The sequence below is a fragment of the Haliaeetus albicilla genome, chromosome 1, assembly GCF_947461875.1.
Source record: "Haliaeetus albicilla chromosome 1, bHalAlb1.1, whole genome shotgun sequence".
Lineage (NCBI taxonomy): Eukaryota > Metazoa > Chordata > Aves > Accipitriformes > Accipitridae > Haliaeetus > Haliaeetus albicilla.
This window is the reverse complement of record NC_091483.1, coordinates 54,719,514-54,736,268: the sequence shown is the minus strand read 5'-3', so window position 1 is coordinate 54,736,268 and position 16,755 is coordinate 54,719,514. Positions and strand designations below refer to the sequence as shown.

Sequence of the window (16,755 nt, the reverse complement as noted above, 5' to 3'; positions counted from 1 at the left end):
GCGAACCATTTAGTCACTGTTTCATTAGGCACTATTTGAACCTTGCAACATGTGGTAATTTCTGGGGCAAGCTGAAAAGGGGGGATTATGTAGGAGGGACACAAGGAAATTAGCTAACGGTTAATTTAACTCGTTTTCTGGTAGAATTTTCGATACATTCCTAATTGACTGAGGAGGCAGGTGAAGTCTTCAGTTCCAGGCAGACTCATTCACGGTGAGAATAAATGGCTCTTTTTCAACTCACACTGCTCACAATATATCATCAGGGAAAAGACATGCAATGAATATGTTGATTTTTTTTTATTATTATTAATGGAATTACACCCTGCTACGCAGGTGTGAGGGTAAAAACCTATGCTGCGGTGAAATCAGATTAACAATGAAATGAGAATTTTATTAGCTTTCTATGTCACATAGACCTGGATTTAAACTGTCAAAACAAGAAACAAGAGGGGGAAAAAAGATACTCGGAAGGCAACGGTGCCAATCAGCGGGCAGAAGGAGTAGCTTGGTAGCCAAATAATAATTAGCTGTAATTCGCGGTGAATATCTACACTCCACACTCTGCGCTATTTATGTCATATAGAGAATGTATGATTAGCCTATAATGGCAAATCTCTTTTGAGTCGGGGGCTTGCCAATTAACCCTAATCACCCCGATTTGCTGTGAAACGGGAACATTTGTTGATAAGGTCCGAGTTTCAACGAAAGATGAGGTCGTGTCGGAAGTAAAACCTGGCCGAGCGGCTCTCGCCGTGTTGGCAAGGGAAAGGGCCCCAGCCGGGTCGGCGTGTCCCGGGGGCGTTTGGCAGCATCCCGGGGAGCAGCGGGGCGGCAGCCGTGACCCTGCCCCGGGCAGCTCCGGGGAGCGACCGCCGGGGACGACCCAGCACCGGGCACCGGGGAAACGACATGTCGGCGGTGACCCCGCACCGGCCCCCGGCGGGCTGGAGGGGACCCCGCACGGGGCACCCGCGGGGTGGGTGGGTGCGTGGGTCGGCGGTGACCCCGCACCGGGCCCCGGTGGCGGCGGGCGCTACCTGCGCGGCCTGCGGAGAGGTGATGGGCGCAGGCGGGCAGGGCCCGCGGCCAGGGGAGCCCGCCACGTCTGCCAAGGGCCCCTTTGTAACCTGCTATAGAAAAAGGAGGTATTCTGCATGACAAAGCCCAATTAAGCTCGCTATTCAGGACCTCTGCAGCTGGTAGCCCATTGGGAGAGCGGGAGGAAACGCGAATATATTAATTATGCGAAGGGGCGGTGAAAAATACCAACAACCGCGGTTCTGGGTTGGGTGCTGGGTATGTTTGTTTGGTTTTTTATGTGTCAGCCCCGTTATTGATGTATGTATTTGGCGGCAGGGGCGGTGGGAGGCGGAGGGGCGGGCTGGGGCGCTGCCCGGGGGGTGCAAGCCCCGGCCCCGGGCCCGCCTGGGCGCTGCCGGCCGCCGAGCCCCCCGCCCGGGGGGGGACACACACAGGTCCCGCTCCCAGCCGCAGGAGCATCCCCCGCCGGCCCCGGGGTCTTTGCAAAGAGGAGCAAGGGAGGCTGCCTGCCAGGCTGCAGGAGAGGGCTACGGCTCTGCTAAAACTGGCGGTTAATACACTACTAGCAAAGCTGTCGGGTTTCTCTAAGAATTCTCTTTATTTTTTAATTGCCACTCAACAGGGGTCAACTGTGAGCCTGCCAAAGGGCTTTCACAGGCTGAGGGGCGTGAAACCCCAGGGCAGGCTGAAGGCCAGCCGAAGAAGAGAAAATGCTAGAGACCTAACGGTACGATTGACCCAGACTCTCCATTTGCTTTTCAGCTTTATCTTCCCAAGCCAACAGGCCATAATACATGCATGGCTATAGTCGGTATGTAAAACACAATTTCAGATTCGAAAATCCAACGGGTCTGAGAAATATCTTGCATGACGTAGTCATCTTACTCGAAATAATCCAACTCTCATTATAGCAGATGAGTTTTAGTTCAGAACTATGTACCATTGCATGCAGAACTGTGCTTGGGATCACGCAGACTTCAACACTGACCACAAATGCATGGACATGACCACGGATCCTTCCCTTTTCTTCTGTAGCAGTATACAATGATAGAGAGAATTCAGGCTGGTCTTATGCTATGAGTGCTCCCAGTCTTCTCAAAATGGCATGAAGTTTAGAATGTGGTCAACCGTAGATGCAGAAGATGCAAACACCATTGAGCCAAGAAGTATACTTGGCATAAGACATGTGCAATGCATTTGAACAAAACCTTGGTATTCTAATTTTTCTCCTGTATGCTTAGATTTTAACTAACCTACTACCATTATCCTATTCTTCTAGAACACTTGTCAGAGCAGTCATGGCCTCATATTCTCAGTGTTGCTACAGAAGACCAAGTAGACACGCCCAGTTTAGGTACCGCAAAGGGGGAATATGTTGCTTTCAGCTCCCCTGAAACACCAGTCCTGGGTTTTGATGCATATTGTGGAGTGGACAGACAGGGATCCTATGCTGACTTTCATTAAACTAGTAATAGTAAAGACACCACAAAGTCTTTGGACACGTAATTGTCTCAGCTGAATACAGGAGAACTGTGTGGGTGAGTCAGTCTTGCTTGTGTAAAAACTGCAATACCTCTGAGGGGAAACTGGGGTAGTAGCGGAAGAAATTGCTACTTGATGCCAACAGCAATAAGTTTCATGTTGCTGTCATCATTTTCACCTGCTCCTATAGTTTTGAGATCGCATTTTTTTTTAATTCAGTCAAATGGAAGATGGACTTTAATGAGGTTTTTTTTTTTTTTTTAGCAGGACCTACCTGCCAATTTTTCACAGGCAAAAGATACCAGCTCTAAAATCATTATATTAAAATGCTTTTGCCATGAAGAAAAGATCACAAGGCAGAGGGTTGGGGTTTTTTTGGGGGGGGTTAGTACTGCCTGTTTTCTCTTGATAAAACCATTTTTCAAGATCTGATTTGTCTTTTGTAATTAATGCAAGACTGAGTGGGCTTAAGCAATGTACAGTTTAATAGATTGTGGCAGTTCAGTCCACTGGGTTTTCAGCAAAAGTTGTTGAATTGCAGTAAAGTGGTCAAAGTTTTTTTCTCTTTCCCAATTGCTATTAAATGTGAGTAAGTGATTGCATGCACAGAAAGTGGCTCTCAAGTTTTTGGTTATTTCTTAGGCAAAGGTAAAATCCAGTGGGTTTCAAATGCATGTCCATCTACACTAGGCTGCCTCAGCAATGGATTGCCTCTCAAGGCAATCTCCCACTTTGTGATAAAATGAGCAGATCTTTTTATCTTCAGAACTAACTTTCAGAATGAGTTTAAGCCAGGAATTTGTTTTAGGGAAGCAACTCAGACTTTGCAGGATAGCTGCCGTTATAGGTGAGCATGAGAAGAAAGAAAACCCCAGTTAGTTGCAGACCTCTTACAAAACAGGCACTGAGTCCTTCAAACACCTTGATTCAGGACTTGATGCTTTTGGAAACATTTGGGAACAAGACTGAGATCATCACATTGATTCTTGAAGGGCTTCTTTATTGCATATACTATCAGTATGGGTAATAGGGGCAGCAGATGCATGACTCCAAGGGGTAGGAGGGCATGTGTCCCCTGCCACTGTGCCAACCTCAGCAGCTGCACTGATGCTGCTGAGATTGGAGCAGCAGTGCTGGAGCTCACAGTCCTGAGGGCACCAGCCATTGTGCCCATCAGAAAAGCAAAGGGTCAATGCTACTTTTTGCATGGAGGGAAACCCTGTGAAAGTAAATGAAAGTGAATCCTGAGAAGCACAGGCTGCCAGGATGATGTGTATCAGCCTTGTTTATGCTGGAGTCTCATGAAAGAAGCCAGTGTTGTTGCTGGGAAAGATGGCCTTTGCCTCCTGTCATTCCCTGCCTCTTGTTCTGTGGGCTGTCCCATCCTTTGCACTTGCTTCTTTCCTATGGAAACTTCTGCCCTTGCCTTCATCCCGTTTCTTGACTCGTACACAAAACCAGAGGATGTGATCGGGTCATCCTGTTTACAGCCCTGCACCTACATGGGAGGAGAGAGCATCAGTATATCTTTAAGACTTCTACTCCTTTCTAATTGACATTGGCTAATAGATCCCAAAATTACAGGGGAGCTGAGTGGGTGGGACAAGCTTGAGAGACGGGCAGAGGGAAGGACAGGCAGATCGCTCTCACAAATGTAATCTTTCTAGAAAATGAGGTTTACAATATCAGCTGCTGGCAGCAACTGCACTCCCATAGTTGCTAGGTCAAAGTTGAGATGGTTTAAAAAATCTTCAGTGTAAATGCAGCCTTTGAAAGAGGTTTTTCCAGAGGGAGGCTTTTACCATGCTTGAGGTACAGGAATATCAGCAGGAACGTGCCGTGCTTGAAGCCATAAAGCTGACATACTTTGGGCGTCCTTTGCGCCTAAAGACTAGGGGGTTCTGACCTGCAAAGAAAAGACTTGCATAAAACTGCAGGAAGAGAAGAGAGTAAACATAGTGCATGTTTAGAGCAAAGGACAGCACAGTTCTGTCGTTTTCATAACTGTTTTTTCCCTTGTTAGTCTTGTGTTTAGTTCTTCCCATAACTCTGAAGGGAAGTGGAAGAGTTCTACTGGTTTTTTTCCTTATGTTAGTGTTTTCCCCCCTGAGGCAGGCTCCAGGGCATTTGAAGAAATTTGACATTTGAAATTAAAGAGTAAATTCTGTGTAAAAAGTAAACAGGAGATACAAATATTTGAAAACTATTTGTTTTACCTTAATTTAGAACCGCAAGCTTCAGCTTCCCCGGGCTCTCCAGCAAGCCGCAGTCCTTGGCCAGCATGTTCCCCTCTGTGTCTTCACCTTGGCCTTACCATTTCATCTTATTCAGGCTTCAGTTTATCTTGAGGGAACTTGGGAATCTCCTGGGTCGTATTTTGCAGGAAGATTTTTTTTTTTTTTTTTTTTTTATAGGAAAGCAGGGTGTACTATACCCCAGTCTTTTTACTATGTAACGCTGCCTTTCACAGAACTAACAACACAGAACCAACTTGTTTTGCTGGATTTGTGTTATTCCCTTATTCTGTTTTGGAGGTCATTTAGGAATGAGTTAAGAAAGCACTTGCTTCTCTTTCACCTTCTAACATAGTTACTCTTTGGAAGCAAGCAGAATAATATTGGATACCAGTTTATAGTTCATTTGTTCGTTTTATACACATGCTTTCTATTAAACACCTAAGTGCATGCACAGTTCTTTCTACACACTGAAAGGAGCTATAGAAACTCATAGGAAATTGTGTGTTTTAAAAGATTATTTACGCATAAAAAAGGTACACATTTGCAAAAGGCCTGTTTTTGGCAGAGGACGCTGGCAAGCCTACAGAATTAACAGCTCTGGGGATGGGCGACATCCAGGCCTGAGACAAGGAGTGAAAGAAGACAGGGTCCAGCCAACTCCGGGAGGGGACTTTGGTGGGGGGAGCACAGTCCTCGGAGTCATTTGCTCCAAGAGGGAATTTGAACTAATGCCACCTAATGGAGAGTGGGAACCACTGCAGCAGAAGAGAGGGTGGAAGTTTGGGGTCAGTTCAGGGGAGCTGGGTCGTGGTTCCCCCCTGGGCCCTCTTTGGAAGGTATGGTGAAGGCAAAAGGTGAAAGTTGAAAAGAGAAAGTGGAGAACAAAAGGTTTCCCTACGAAAAGGAGTATTTTGATTCACTGGTGATTTTACTGTTCGAGCTGCCAGACTGTATAAAAAGGGGGAACGGGAATGACCATCAAATCAAAGAGGGGATGTGGATTTGAAAACTTCATTCTTACCGTAGCCAGAGGAGAAAATGGCACAACATGAATCCATTCTAGGGGCAATGATTGTAAATGAGAATGGGAATGGCATAAAGGTAACCTGTTCCAGTCCTAACAAGGTACACTTGTGTGGTCCTAACACTCTTCGCCTCTTTTTTTTGTGCAATCCGCCAGTTTCTTTGCTAGAATGACTGCATGCTCATAGCCCTGGAGCAGTGCATTAGCAAATACTTTTTCATCTTTGAAGAACAGAGGTTTCCACTTTGATTGCATTAATGCTAATCTGTAAACATCTTTGAACTGTTCTATAGCATCATGGAAGCGATGTTACAGTGACTAAGGCTATACTTGCTGTATCAGCCTATTCCAGCCACTTAGAGCACACAGAAAAGTAGATTTTTTTTGTCTGAGATGAGTTCTGCTTATTCTCAGCAGAAAAGGTCAAGGGACAAATATTTCAAACGGTGTGCCTGGCTCAGATAGTGCAAACACAACTGGACCCACAAACAGACCTTGAGGTGTCCGTGCAGGCATGTGTTTGCCCACGCAAAGTGGGGTGTATACGTAAATGGGAGTTCGCTCACACACACTAACTAGCTGGAGCAGAAAACAGCATGAAAGCATTGCTTTAATTGTTTTAGAAAGTGAAGCAGGATGGTGATATTTACCTGGGCCACTTCATGCTGTTAGCCATTTCCCACTCTCTTGGGAAAGTACCGGGAAGACTTTGCTGGTTTGTAAGTACAGCTTGCTGGGTTTGTATCCAGCTAGAAGGGAAGTGGGACAGGAATTTAGGAGTGATTGACAGTGAGGGTCAAACAAGTCCTTACAGAAAAACCTCCTGGGGACTGCTAGAGAGCTGCTAAGTCTTAAAGCCAAAGTCAGAGCAGGGCTGGAGAAGGACTGAGAGTAAGTATGGGCCAGGATGAAAGCCAAGTCTCTCCAGTTAGGTGATCCTCTAACTCTTCATGGTATATTTTTTGTAGAACATTTGAATTTGTTAACAGAATTTGTTAAAACCTGATTAAAAGATGTGTGACTCTTATATATGCACACTTGGCACCTCATCAGAACACTCAGGAAGTCCCAGCATTATGTGTTGTTTAGCAAATAAATGACAACTTTGAGAGGTACTTATGGAGGAAAATACACCCAGGCTAAGTTTATAATGTACTTTACATTGTTTTTAATAAAAGATTCATAGTACAGATAAGAAATGGGAGGGGTCATGGCTTCCCATTTAGGGCTTAATTAGGTTTTCCATCTAACACGCACAAAAAAATTTGTATAATTCTGTTTTAATTATCCATGCCAGAGGAATTAGCTATTTTAGCTCATTTGCATTTTTCAATACTTTCTGGGACTTAATAATCTAAAAATGCTGTCTTTTTTAGGACCCTATTGTCCTTCTGCTATTGTGGTATTTGGAAAGCACCCACCATGTATGTATAGTCAGTGATCTCATCTTAAATTTATTATCAGTATTCTGAGTAAAAGGAATAGATTTTCAACAAAAGGAATAGACTCGAAGGGTTACGCACTGAAATAAAAGCAACTGTTTATTTGAATGGATCACAATGCATTCATGTATCTCAGCAAAATTAAGGCAAAATAATTTTCCAGATATACAGGTTATAAAATGGCAGGAGGTGCTAATTTGTTGTCTAAATGAAATGGATTGTCTCTGAAGGTTTATATTCAGATGCAAATCTGAAGAGACTGGTGTTTGTATTGCTTTTAGATACCTGCGGAAAAAGGAGCTAATGCTTTTATAGAGCCATTGCAGTGTGTCATGAACAATGCTGTGGGCAACCCAAAAGTGAAAGCAATGCAGGACACTTTCCATCAGCTTTCTTTTTCTATTCTTCTAAGGTTTTATTACCCCAATGTTAAGCCTCAAGGAACCAAACTGCTTTGCTGCCTTCACAATGCAGAGCAAACTCTTAGGCATTACTGCACCTTGATTCAAAATAGTTCTCTGCTGAAAATGAATGGAAAGCTATGACTGCCTTTACACTGCTTTAACTGATTTTATTTATTAAGTTTCTATTTTTTTTACTACAGCAGAAAGTACTGTTTGTCGGAGCTTTCCCTGATCTGTTTCTTAGGGAACAATTACTGACATTTCTCGTTCTTACACTGAGTGAGGAGGATGAAAGTAATGGACCACTGAGTACAGATTGTTGGACAGAGACCAAATTTTGGAAATGCTGTTGGCTATAATACTCACCACTCAAGATCAGCCCAATATGAAGGAGTGCTGGTGCATTTGTCTATACCTTTAAGCCATCTCCACTTTCACATTCAACAGATTGCCATTCCAGTCTTCCACATCTTCCTATAGGTCACCTAAAGGCTTTGGAAGAAGAAAGTGTTTCACTTTGAGAAATGCCTACTCTTTTAGAGTATGGTTTTCTGAAATCAGTGACAAAGTAATCTCTGATTTCATTGACTGCAAGGTCAGCTCCTAAGGTAATATTGACTGACATAAGAACTTTCAACATATAAAACCTAGACTGTAGTATAACACAAGACAGCTATTCCTATGATACTCTTCTATGCAGTCAATCATACATTATTCCTCAAACACCTACATTTTCAAACAACAGAAATGAATGCCTTTATTAAATTCTCAGTGAGAGAATTTTTACATTGAATTACTGTGCACGCCAGGTTTTACTGTCATTTTGTCGCCATCAGACTGTTGGCTTTGAGATCCAGGAACACTACTAAAGCTTTACTGTAAATTCAGAAAGATAAACATATTTCTGGTATTTGGTGTGAAAACTTGCAGTCTGCACTCTGAAGATGGTGAGGCACTATAACAAGTGACCATTTATTCAAAAAAAAGGAAACACAAACACACTTTTAGACTGTAAGGCACCTTGGGCAGAAATTTCATTGTTATCTGGTTTGGTTTGGTTTTGTTTTCAAGCTGATATGTGTACACAAATTATTTTCTGTTAGTACTGAATGGTAATAATTGAAGCACACATTTGAAAACAATTTTACTGTAAGCAGGACAACCCAAGGAAAAATAAAATAACATGTAAAAAATACAGGCTCGGGTCACTTCAGCACCCTTACTTTCCTCCATGGACTGTATCCCAGCCTGCTTAAATAAATTCTTAGATTGGATGCCTGAAGCAAGGCAAAATGAACCCTCACTGGATGGAAGAAAATGAAAGCACAAGAATTGGCTATGCTATATATTTTACAGGGTATCAGAGCTTCCTGTTGTTTCACATTCACTCAGACTGCAGAAATGTGAGAACTGTCAAAGACAAGACAACCTCCCACCCTCTGCTCTAAATAATGATTATAAAATGTTGTAAGTATGCCTTGGCATCTGCGATACAACATTGTCAAGGGAATATTTTACTTTTTAAGGTGCCTAGAATACCCAACAATGTGTTCAAATTCTTTGAGAAACATAATCATTATACTGCATAGACAATTTCAACTTGAAATACTCAAAAGAACATCAGAGAAAGACATGCACACACACACTTCACCATAAGCAAACACTTATCTTGCTTGCAGCACAAAGAGCCGTCTTGTTTATAGTGTTTCAAGTGAACCATTTTAGAGGTACTGTAGTGGATTTACAAGAAGAGTTGACAGTGCTATTGTTAATCCCACTCATCAGTGTAGAGGGATTTCCCCTTGGGAACCAAGTCCAACAAGCCTTTGAATCAGAAGACTTTCTTATTTGATGACTTCTTTACAGACCTGATCCTGCTTCCACTTCTGCAGGAGGCCAGATTAGCTAAAGGCATTGCAGGCAAAAAAGAAATCTTGCAAATAGTTTATAATAGGAGGGAACAGTAGATTGATGCTCTTAGTACTTCGTGTCCATTGAATCATCTCTCATCACTATGGCTGTACACTGGAAATGTACCCAGGCTTTTAATTAGAGAATTCAATATTGTTTAAGCACACTTCAAAGGTTAAGTATGTGATTAAGTGTTTTCCTGAATCACTGGAGACACCTCTCTCTTTCCATGAATACAGAGGCAACCAACTCAGCCTGGGTACCTCCATGTAGATGGCTAGAGCTGGCTGCTCTAAGTTCCTTCTCCTTGGATATAGCTCTAAAATAACGTTGGACAGTTTCCCATTTCCAGATCCCTTATGTCAAGCTCCATCAGCCAGTGTCTTCCTCTCCAGGTCTGGCTCACAGCGTAAAAATGTCATTCAAACTGGCATTAGACTTTCTTGGGCAAGTTCTGCTGCTCTTTATGTTATAGCCCTGAAGGTTGCAGCAGGCTTCTTCGGGAGGTGCCTTGTGCTTACAAGTTTGTCTGCCCCCCTGTTTGTTTCCTTACTACTATATGTTAACCCTTAACATTTGGGAGAAAAACAATTGTGGATGTAATCCCTGCCAGTTCAGAAACTTTCCTGTCTTTGAGAGGGACATACAAAGGCAAAGATGAGATTTTCCTACATTTTCCTAGATTTTCCTACATTTTCCTGCTTTACTTGAGCACAGGGGGGTGGTGTAGTAAGAGGTGGGAGGATTTTCAGTTTGGATTTTTTTTTTATGTGGGTGGGAGGTCTAATTTCCAGTCCTGCCCACTCCTCACTCCATATCTTTATCTTTACTTCTGCTTGTGAACCTTTTACGGTTCTTCCTGGGGAAGGTTATTCCTTAGGGTGAGTAGTAGCCTTTCAAAGGGGCTTTATTTTGAACCAGGGGATCTAACAGAGGAAATCTGAAATACCTTTGATTTAGGAATAGCAATTACGTGTAGATGCATAGGCAGTCTGGGCTAGTAACTCACCGTTACTCCTTTGGTAGGCAAGAAATGAAACTTACTGGTGAGCAAACGTGGAATAAGTGGGGTCGAGACCCTTGCTCCTCCCAGCTCCACCATTGCCGTCCAACCTATACCATGGCTGTCAGAGAGCGGGGTGTGCTTCAGAGTGAGCTCCTAGAGCAGCTCACACTTGGTTGCTGTACGGCAGATATGCGATGAAAGAATATCAGATGGGATTTTCTGCTCTCCCCGTCATGAAGTCGAGAGCTGTTGAGGGAATGTTGCTCATGCAGCCTTGGCAAAGAGGCAAAGACCGGGCCAAAACCGAAGAGGTCTGATTTATATCTACTATATTATTTTGACAGCTTTATAAGGAAAAAAAAGTCAGTAGTACCAGAATGATATGATATCAGTAACTACACATTAACTTCTCTGAGCTTTTATCTAGAAGCACCTTTGCACATGATATAGAGTAGCTCCAGATGGGGGTAGCACACACAGCGTAAAATGTTAAATGCACTTTTATTAATGACATTACTTCTTTATATTAATGTTGACCACAGTTTCAAGTGATCTTTATAAGTTTCCGTATCAGGCCCCAGATTTACTCTGCTGGTATATTGTCCAAACTGGGACTGGGACTGGGGTTTCTTGGCATTCTTACTTCCTCTTCCTAAACACTGCTAATTCACAGAGCACTTCTGCAGTACCACAAGGTTGGGAAACCCATACTGTACACCAGAAATGGGGGCTGGGATGGTGCAAGAGCCTTTCTTGTGATGGGTGAGAAAGACTGATGCCTTTTTAAATGGAAAAGAAGCTATATTTTAAAATGCCAAACACATATATATGTATACAGATTTTTTTCAACTACATACAATACAGCTGAATAAAATTAATGTGAACAGGTGTTTAGTTTGAGAAGTCTCTCACGTGAATAGACATTTCCTGGAGTAGTTTATATTAAATGGCAGGTAACATACACCTTCTTCGTTCTCTTACCTGATTCTCCTTTCATATATCAGGCAAGCAGTGATGTAGTGTTAGTCCAATGGGACTCCTCCTGATTTGGACGTATGTAGGCAAGAGTGGGACCTCTTTATGCTGAGCTAATGAATGTTTTGTTAAACTGCTCAGGAAAATATTTTGACTGATGAGAGAAAATGCCTATAATAGAGCACTCAATATGTTCAGTTGGCATTGATGTCATTTAAAACAGTGGGCTGAACTTTGACAACATAAATTCCTCATACCTTTTCCCAGGAAAGTAAAAATCTTTCTTGATTTCAGTGGTGCAGAATCTGGCCTATCAAGAAAGTACTGTCGTTCCCAGAGGGCTTAGCCCATTTTCAGATTTATGGGGTTAACTCCCTTACAGTTTGATTTAAAATATTGTTATAATGGACTGTGTGAAGGTTTGAAATGATTCATTATTAGAGTAATACTGTTTTTTACAGTAAAACAACCAACTGTTATTTCCATTCCTCCAGAGTTCTTAAGAGTTATAGCTTCTTCCTGGCATAATTTGGAAAACAGCGCTGATTCGCTCCACTTTAAAAGCAGCTTTAAAGCATGATGGGAAAATGTTACATACCACATCTCCTTTCAGCAAAATTGCCACTGCTGCCTTTTAATATTTAGAAAGCGCAACATTAGCAAGAATCCTGCAATCACAGTCTTTCTTCTTGCATAGAAACATAATCAACTGTCTCAAGAGGGAATAAGACTTGATGAAACCGAAGTCTGGGAAAAATGTTATCCCACCATGCTGGTGTTTGTGTGTTTATGATGATGGGAAAGTTTTTCTGCTTTGAAACTAATAGCAGGTGGAGCAATACCATTCTCCTTCTACATTTGCTTTCTCTCCTGTAAGAATTGAAGTGTGATGAAACAAATCAGTAAAGGATTTTTCTGTTTTTCTTTGTGTTTGTTCTACATGCTGTTTGATGCCTGCTTATCAATATCATGCTGAATCCTAAACTCCTGACTGTGAGCTGAGCTGCAGCTTTGCTCAAACACAAAACAGTTGTGTCAGTGGCCAAGAGTCTGCGTTACAGAAGGCTGCAAGCATTGCCTAGAATAGGATGTTCAGGACTTGGTGCACTGTTTTTAAGAGAGAAAAAGGCACAAGCATTTTTAGATGACAGACCATGGCAATATTTCTGCAGTAAACTTTTTGGGGTAAATTCTTTGGTGGCAGCTGGGTGGCGGAAGATGGCCTGGTGCAGCTCTTTGTCCTTACCCTCCTGCTAGCTCCCTACTGCTTGCATCTGCCCGTGGAGCGGCTCCCATAAAGCCCTTCCCTTTTTATAGTCAACAGAGATGGACCAGGTTAACTTAATTGGTTTAAAGAGGGGATTTTTGCTAACCTGACCCATTTTGTGAGAAACATATCAGGGAGCAATCCCATGAGCAGCTGAGCAGATAGGACAGAAACTGGTGGAGTCTCCATGTGGGGATGCATGCAAGAAGCAGAGGAGATGAGAAACTCTAAAAGCCAAGCTGCTATGACGCTAACAAACTCTGTCGCTCAGCAGGTCTTATTAGCCTGGGCACGGTGCCATGCAGCTGAGGGGACAGCGTGCAGTCAGCAGTGGCTCTGGGATCTCTGTAACATGCCCTGCTGCGTAGTGTAGACATCTACTTTGTGTTTTCTTCAGACCATTCATGCTACAACTGTTTTTAAGAGGCTAAAAAAACCTCAGACTTGACAAGATGCACACAGTTGAAATCTGAAATGAAATTATTAGCTCATCTAATGTGGGCTCCCATATATCTCAGGATATTAAATTTCACCTATTTATTTTTTGCAGGCTGGAACTGATCCAAAGCCTACTGCAGCCTCTGGACTTACTCCAGCAAATTCAATGGGTTCTGATTCAGGCTTTGAATCAAGCCTTAACTTTATGCATTTTTGATTATTGAAAGGACTCTAATCCCCTCCTGCTTCCATGTGTGCTGATACAGAGACCTCATTTTCCATTGGTTAATGCTGGAATTTGTCACTCTGCAGGAAACATGCAACATTTTAAATCGATGCAGTCAACCAGTGTATTTTTCTAATAGATTTTGTGGGTATGTTAGCGGAGCCATGTGGCACAGACTCAGGATGCAGTTGACATAAATTGTTTCTAAAACTCAATGAGCTGTGAGCATAGAAACAGAAGTATCATCCTTCAGCTTCAAAATACAGATCTCTGCCCCCTGAGTCACAGATGGTGTCCCCAGAGGTGGAGGGTGAGTCATACACCCGCAGAGGTGAAGGAGCATCCCTGTCCAGCTACATAGTCCCAAAGCTTTGTGCAAAAATATCTGGCTGATTGCTAGAGTAAAGAATAGCAGGCATTTTCCTTATACCATTCACAAAAATAACAAGTGGAAAGCAGGAAGTTTGGTTCAAGGCAAAATGTTTTTGTTTCTGGAAGCAGGAGAGAAGAAAGGGAGAGAGAGCTGACAAGGTAAACTCACAAAGCAAGGGTGGCATTTGCCCTGTGAGCCTGAGCAAGCAGAAGGAAATATTTCCCTCCACCTTGGGGAAATCTCCGTTCTGTGTCTCTCAGCAACCAAGAGGCAACATGTATATCCAAGTGAGAGGAGGCTGGCACAGTACCAGCCAAATACAATTATTTGAAGAAACTTAGATTTGAGTGCTGAAGAGAGAGAAACCCTCGAGAGAAGCAACGATGGCAGCTGTGTGCAGAGTTACTTAAGAAATACTCACAGACTTCATTCCCTTTATCATTTAAAAAAAAAAAAAAGAATCGACGTGTTGAAAGAAGAGTGCAAGGGTTAATCGTTTTACAGATATAAATAACATGAGGTCCAGACCACTCTGCAAATACAGCTTCCAGCTATGCCTGACTTAATAGCGTTCCTTTACTCATGGTAGTGTAATAAGACAATCCAGCACATCGCCAAGGTATTTTGCGCTACGCTGTCATCTCCAGCCAACTTCTGAAGGGTTGTGTGGTGAGAAGGGAGACTTCACAAACTGATGCACTAACAACGTGCTGAGCTGCTCTCAGAGGAGCGTGCCAGGTCTCAGTGAAGTTAACAGGTTGCAGTCTTGGTTCCATTCCCGGTCTTTTTTCTCTCTCTTCCCCCACCATTTTAACTCAATACTGAGGAGAAGCCGTAGCTACCAGCCAACTACTGCAAGCTTCAGAAAAGTGTAATCTTTCTGATGACCTGCCCGGTAACCTAGGAAATCCTGAGCAAACACTGAGCTTCTAACAAGCCAGTTAATATTGGTGCAGTTCATGGTTTCCTTTTATTTAGGACCTTTAAACATAATGCTAAAGAGGTGTATTCCTCTCTGCACCGCAGTGGTTTGTGGAGTGTCATAATTCAGCACTAATTCTCAGCATGGGCAAATCTCTGCCTCTTCTATGTATCTAAAAGCTCTGAAAAATCAGACTGCCATTACTGTGGCCACCAGCAAGGGAAGAACTGGTGTGTATACAACAGAGGTTACTGGTGAGGGAGATGCCTCCTCCCCATAACAGGAGCCATTGCCTCATAGCTTGGTTCCCCAAACTGGGGATGGGATGCAGCAGTTTTGATGTCATGCTTGCCTTTGCTGTCCCATTCTTCTGGCAAAATAAATGCTCTTCAGGATTATATGGAGCCTGGTCCTCCAAGGCTAGGGCCATGAGAGGTCTTTCACCTCCCAGGTGAAGCTAGGCACAGCTCTGTCCTCACTGCTCTCAGGCTGCTGCAGGGCTCCAGGTGACTAGTCCACCATTTTAGTGGACCGTTTCTAACCTCATCAATCTGGTGCTTGGAAACATTTTGATTACCAGCCTAAATGTGGGCATGATCAATATTTACTTCTTTACTGTTATTTTATTTACCAATACCTGTTAACGCATTTATTCTTTTGCTTTTTCTTAAAGGGATCTTCTCCCTTCTGGTATTTACTCTTGCTGATACATTTACAGGACATTTATACTTCTTCAGTTTTCAGTTTTCCAGGCTGACATACCCAAGCTCCTTAGGTGTCCTCTTATCCTTCCATTTTCAAGGTAGCCCTTCTCCTGTACCTAGGATTTACCTTGCCTGGGTGTGCTTGAATACAGCTGCACAGGCTATTTCAGTTGAGATCTTACCCAGTGCCTTTACAGCGGCATTTATTCTTCCATCTCTCTGATGTCAATTCTTATCCTGATACATCCTGTTACCTGTTTGCTTTTAAATTTTTTTTATTTTGGCCATTACACATCTAGGAGCTCAAAATTTTCCCATCAGTCTACAGTCTTTCTTATTCCACAGCAAAACCTGTTCATAGTCCATTGGTACACGATCTTGCACATTCTCAAGCCAGATTTCATCTCATTTCTCTCACTTCAGTCCTTAAGTTCTTTTTTGTCTACTGTCCCGGTCCTCTTGTCTACCAGTGATGCTTCCCAACTTGATCTCAATAGACTTTATTGGCAGACTCTTCCTTGCTGTGCTGCTCTGGAGAGGCTTTTGGAGAGCAGCCGTGGTCTTCGCAGTCCTTTGGCCTCCTGGAAGAGCCACCATGGAGACTGTGTGTTGTCCCAGGCTGCTCAGCTCTTCCAGCCTTGAGCTTCATCACAGCTTTTAGATACACAACATCTGGAACTGGCAACTTACTGCTCTGTAAACTCTGGTTTCTTCTAACTTCTTTGTCTCCAAGATGGCCTCAGTTTTCTTAAAGGAAGTGAGCAAGTTCACAGCAGGCATCTTTCCATATTTCTGATGATAAACATAAACAAAGGGTGATTACTTATCTTTTTAGGAATGTGCTTATTTTGAGTTTTTCCTTTTATCCTCAGTGACCCAGTGAGTCCCCGGGTTCTTCCCATGAGATCCTCTTTCCGATATAGGTAAAGAATCCCTTACTGCTTTTTTAAACTTTTTGTACTTTTCTTTATGAAATTTATGATGACCCTTCCTGTTAGTTTCCTTCCTCTTATTTGCCTGCTGTAATTTATGTTTTTCTTTATTGGCATCCCCCAAATCTGATTTCCCCATTTTGACTTTGAGTCTGTCTGACCTTGCCAGTGTCCATACTGTTGTCAGTGGCACTCATCTCTCCTGAGGCTCTGCTGACACTTCTTTCCAAGGAATTCCTTGATGCTGGATGTGCAGAGGCTAAAAATCTGCTGGGATACAAAGTGCAATTGAAAAAATTCATGGACATTGGGAACTATTAAACATGAAGGAACTCCTTCTGAGATATAAATTGTTGCAGGCTAGATTG

At 42.9% G+C, this 16,755-nt stretch overlaps 1 protein-coding gene across 1 annotated transcript in view; it reads right to left on the bottom strand.

Moving 5' to 3' along the window:
• Nucleotides 1-16,755, bottom strand: part of LOC138686525 (collagen alpha-1(I) chain-like) — a 31,888-nt gene that overhangs the window by 1,564 nt on the left and 13,569 nt on the right. The window contains exons 8-9 of the mRNA XM_069790212.1: nt 3,953-4,024; nt 736-1,130 (exon numbers count right to left, since the gene is read on the bottom strand). Coding sequence (XP_069646313.1) covers nt 736-1,130; nt 3,953-4,024 — 467 coding nt within the window. The remainder of the gene's footprint in view (nt 1-735; nt 1,131-3,952; nt 4,025-16,755) is intronic.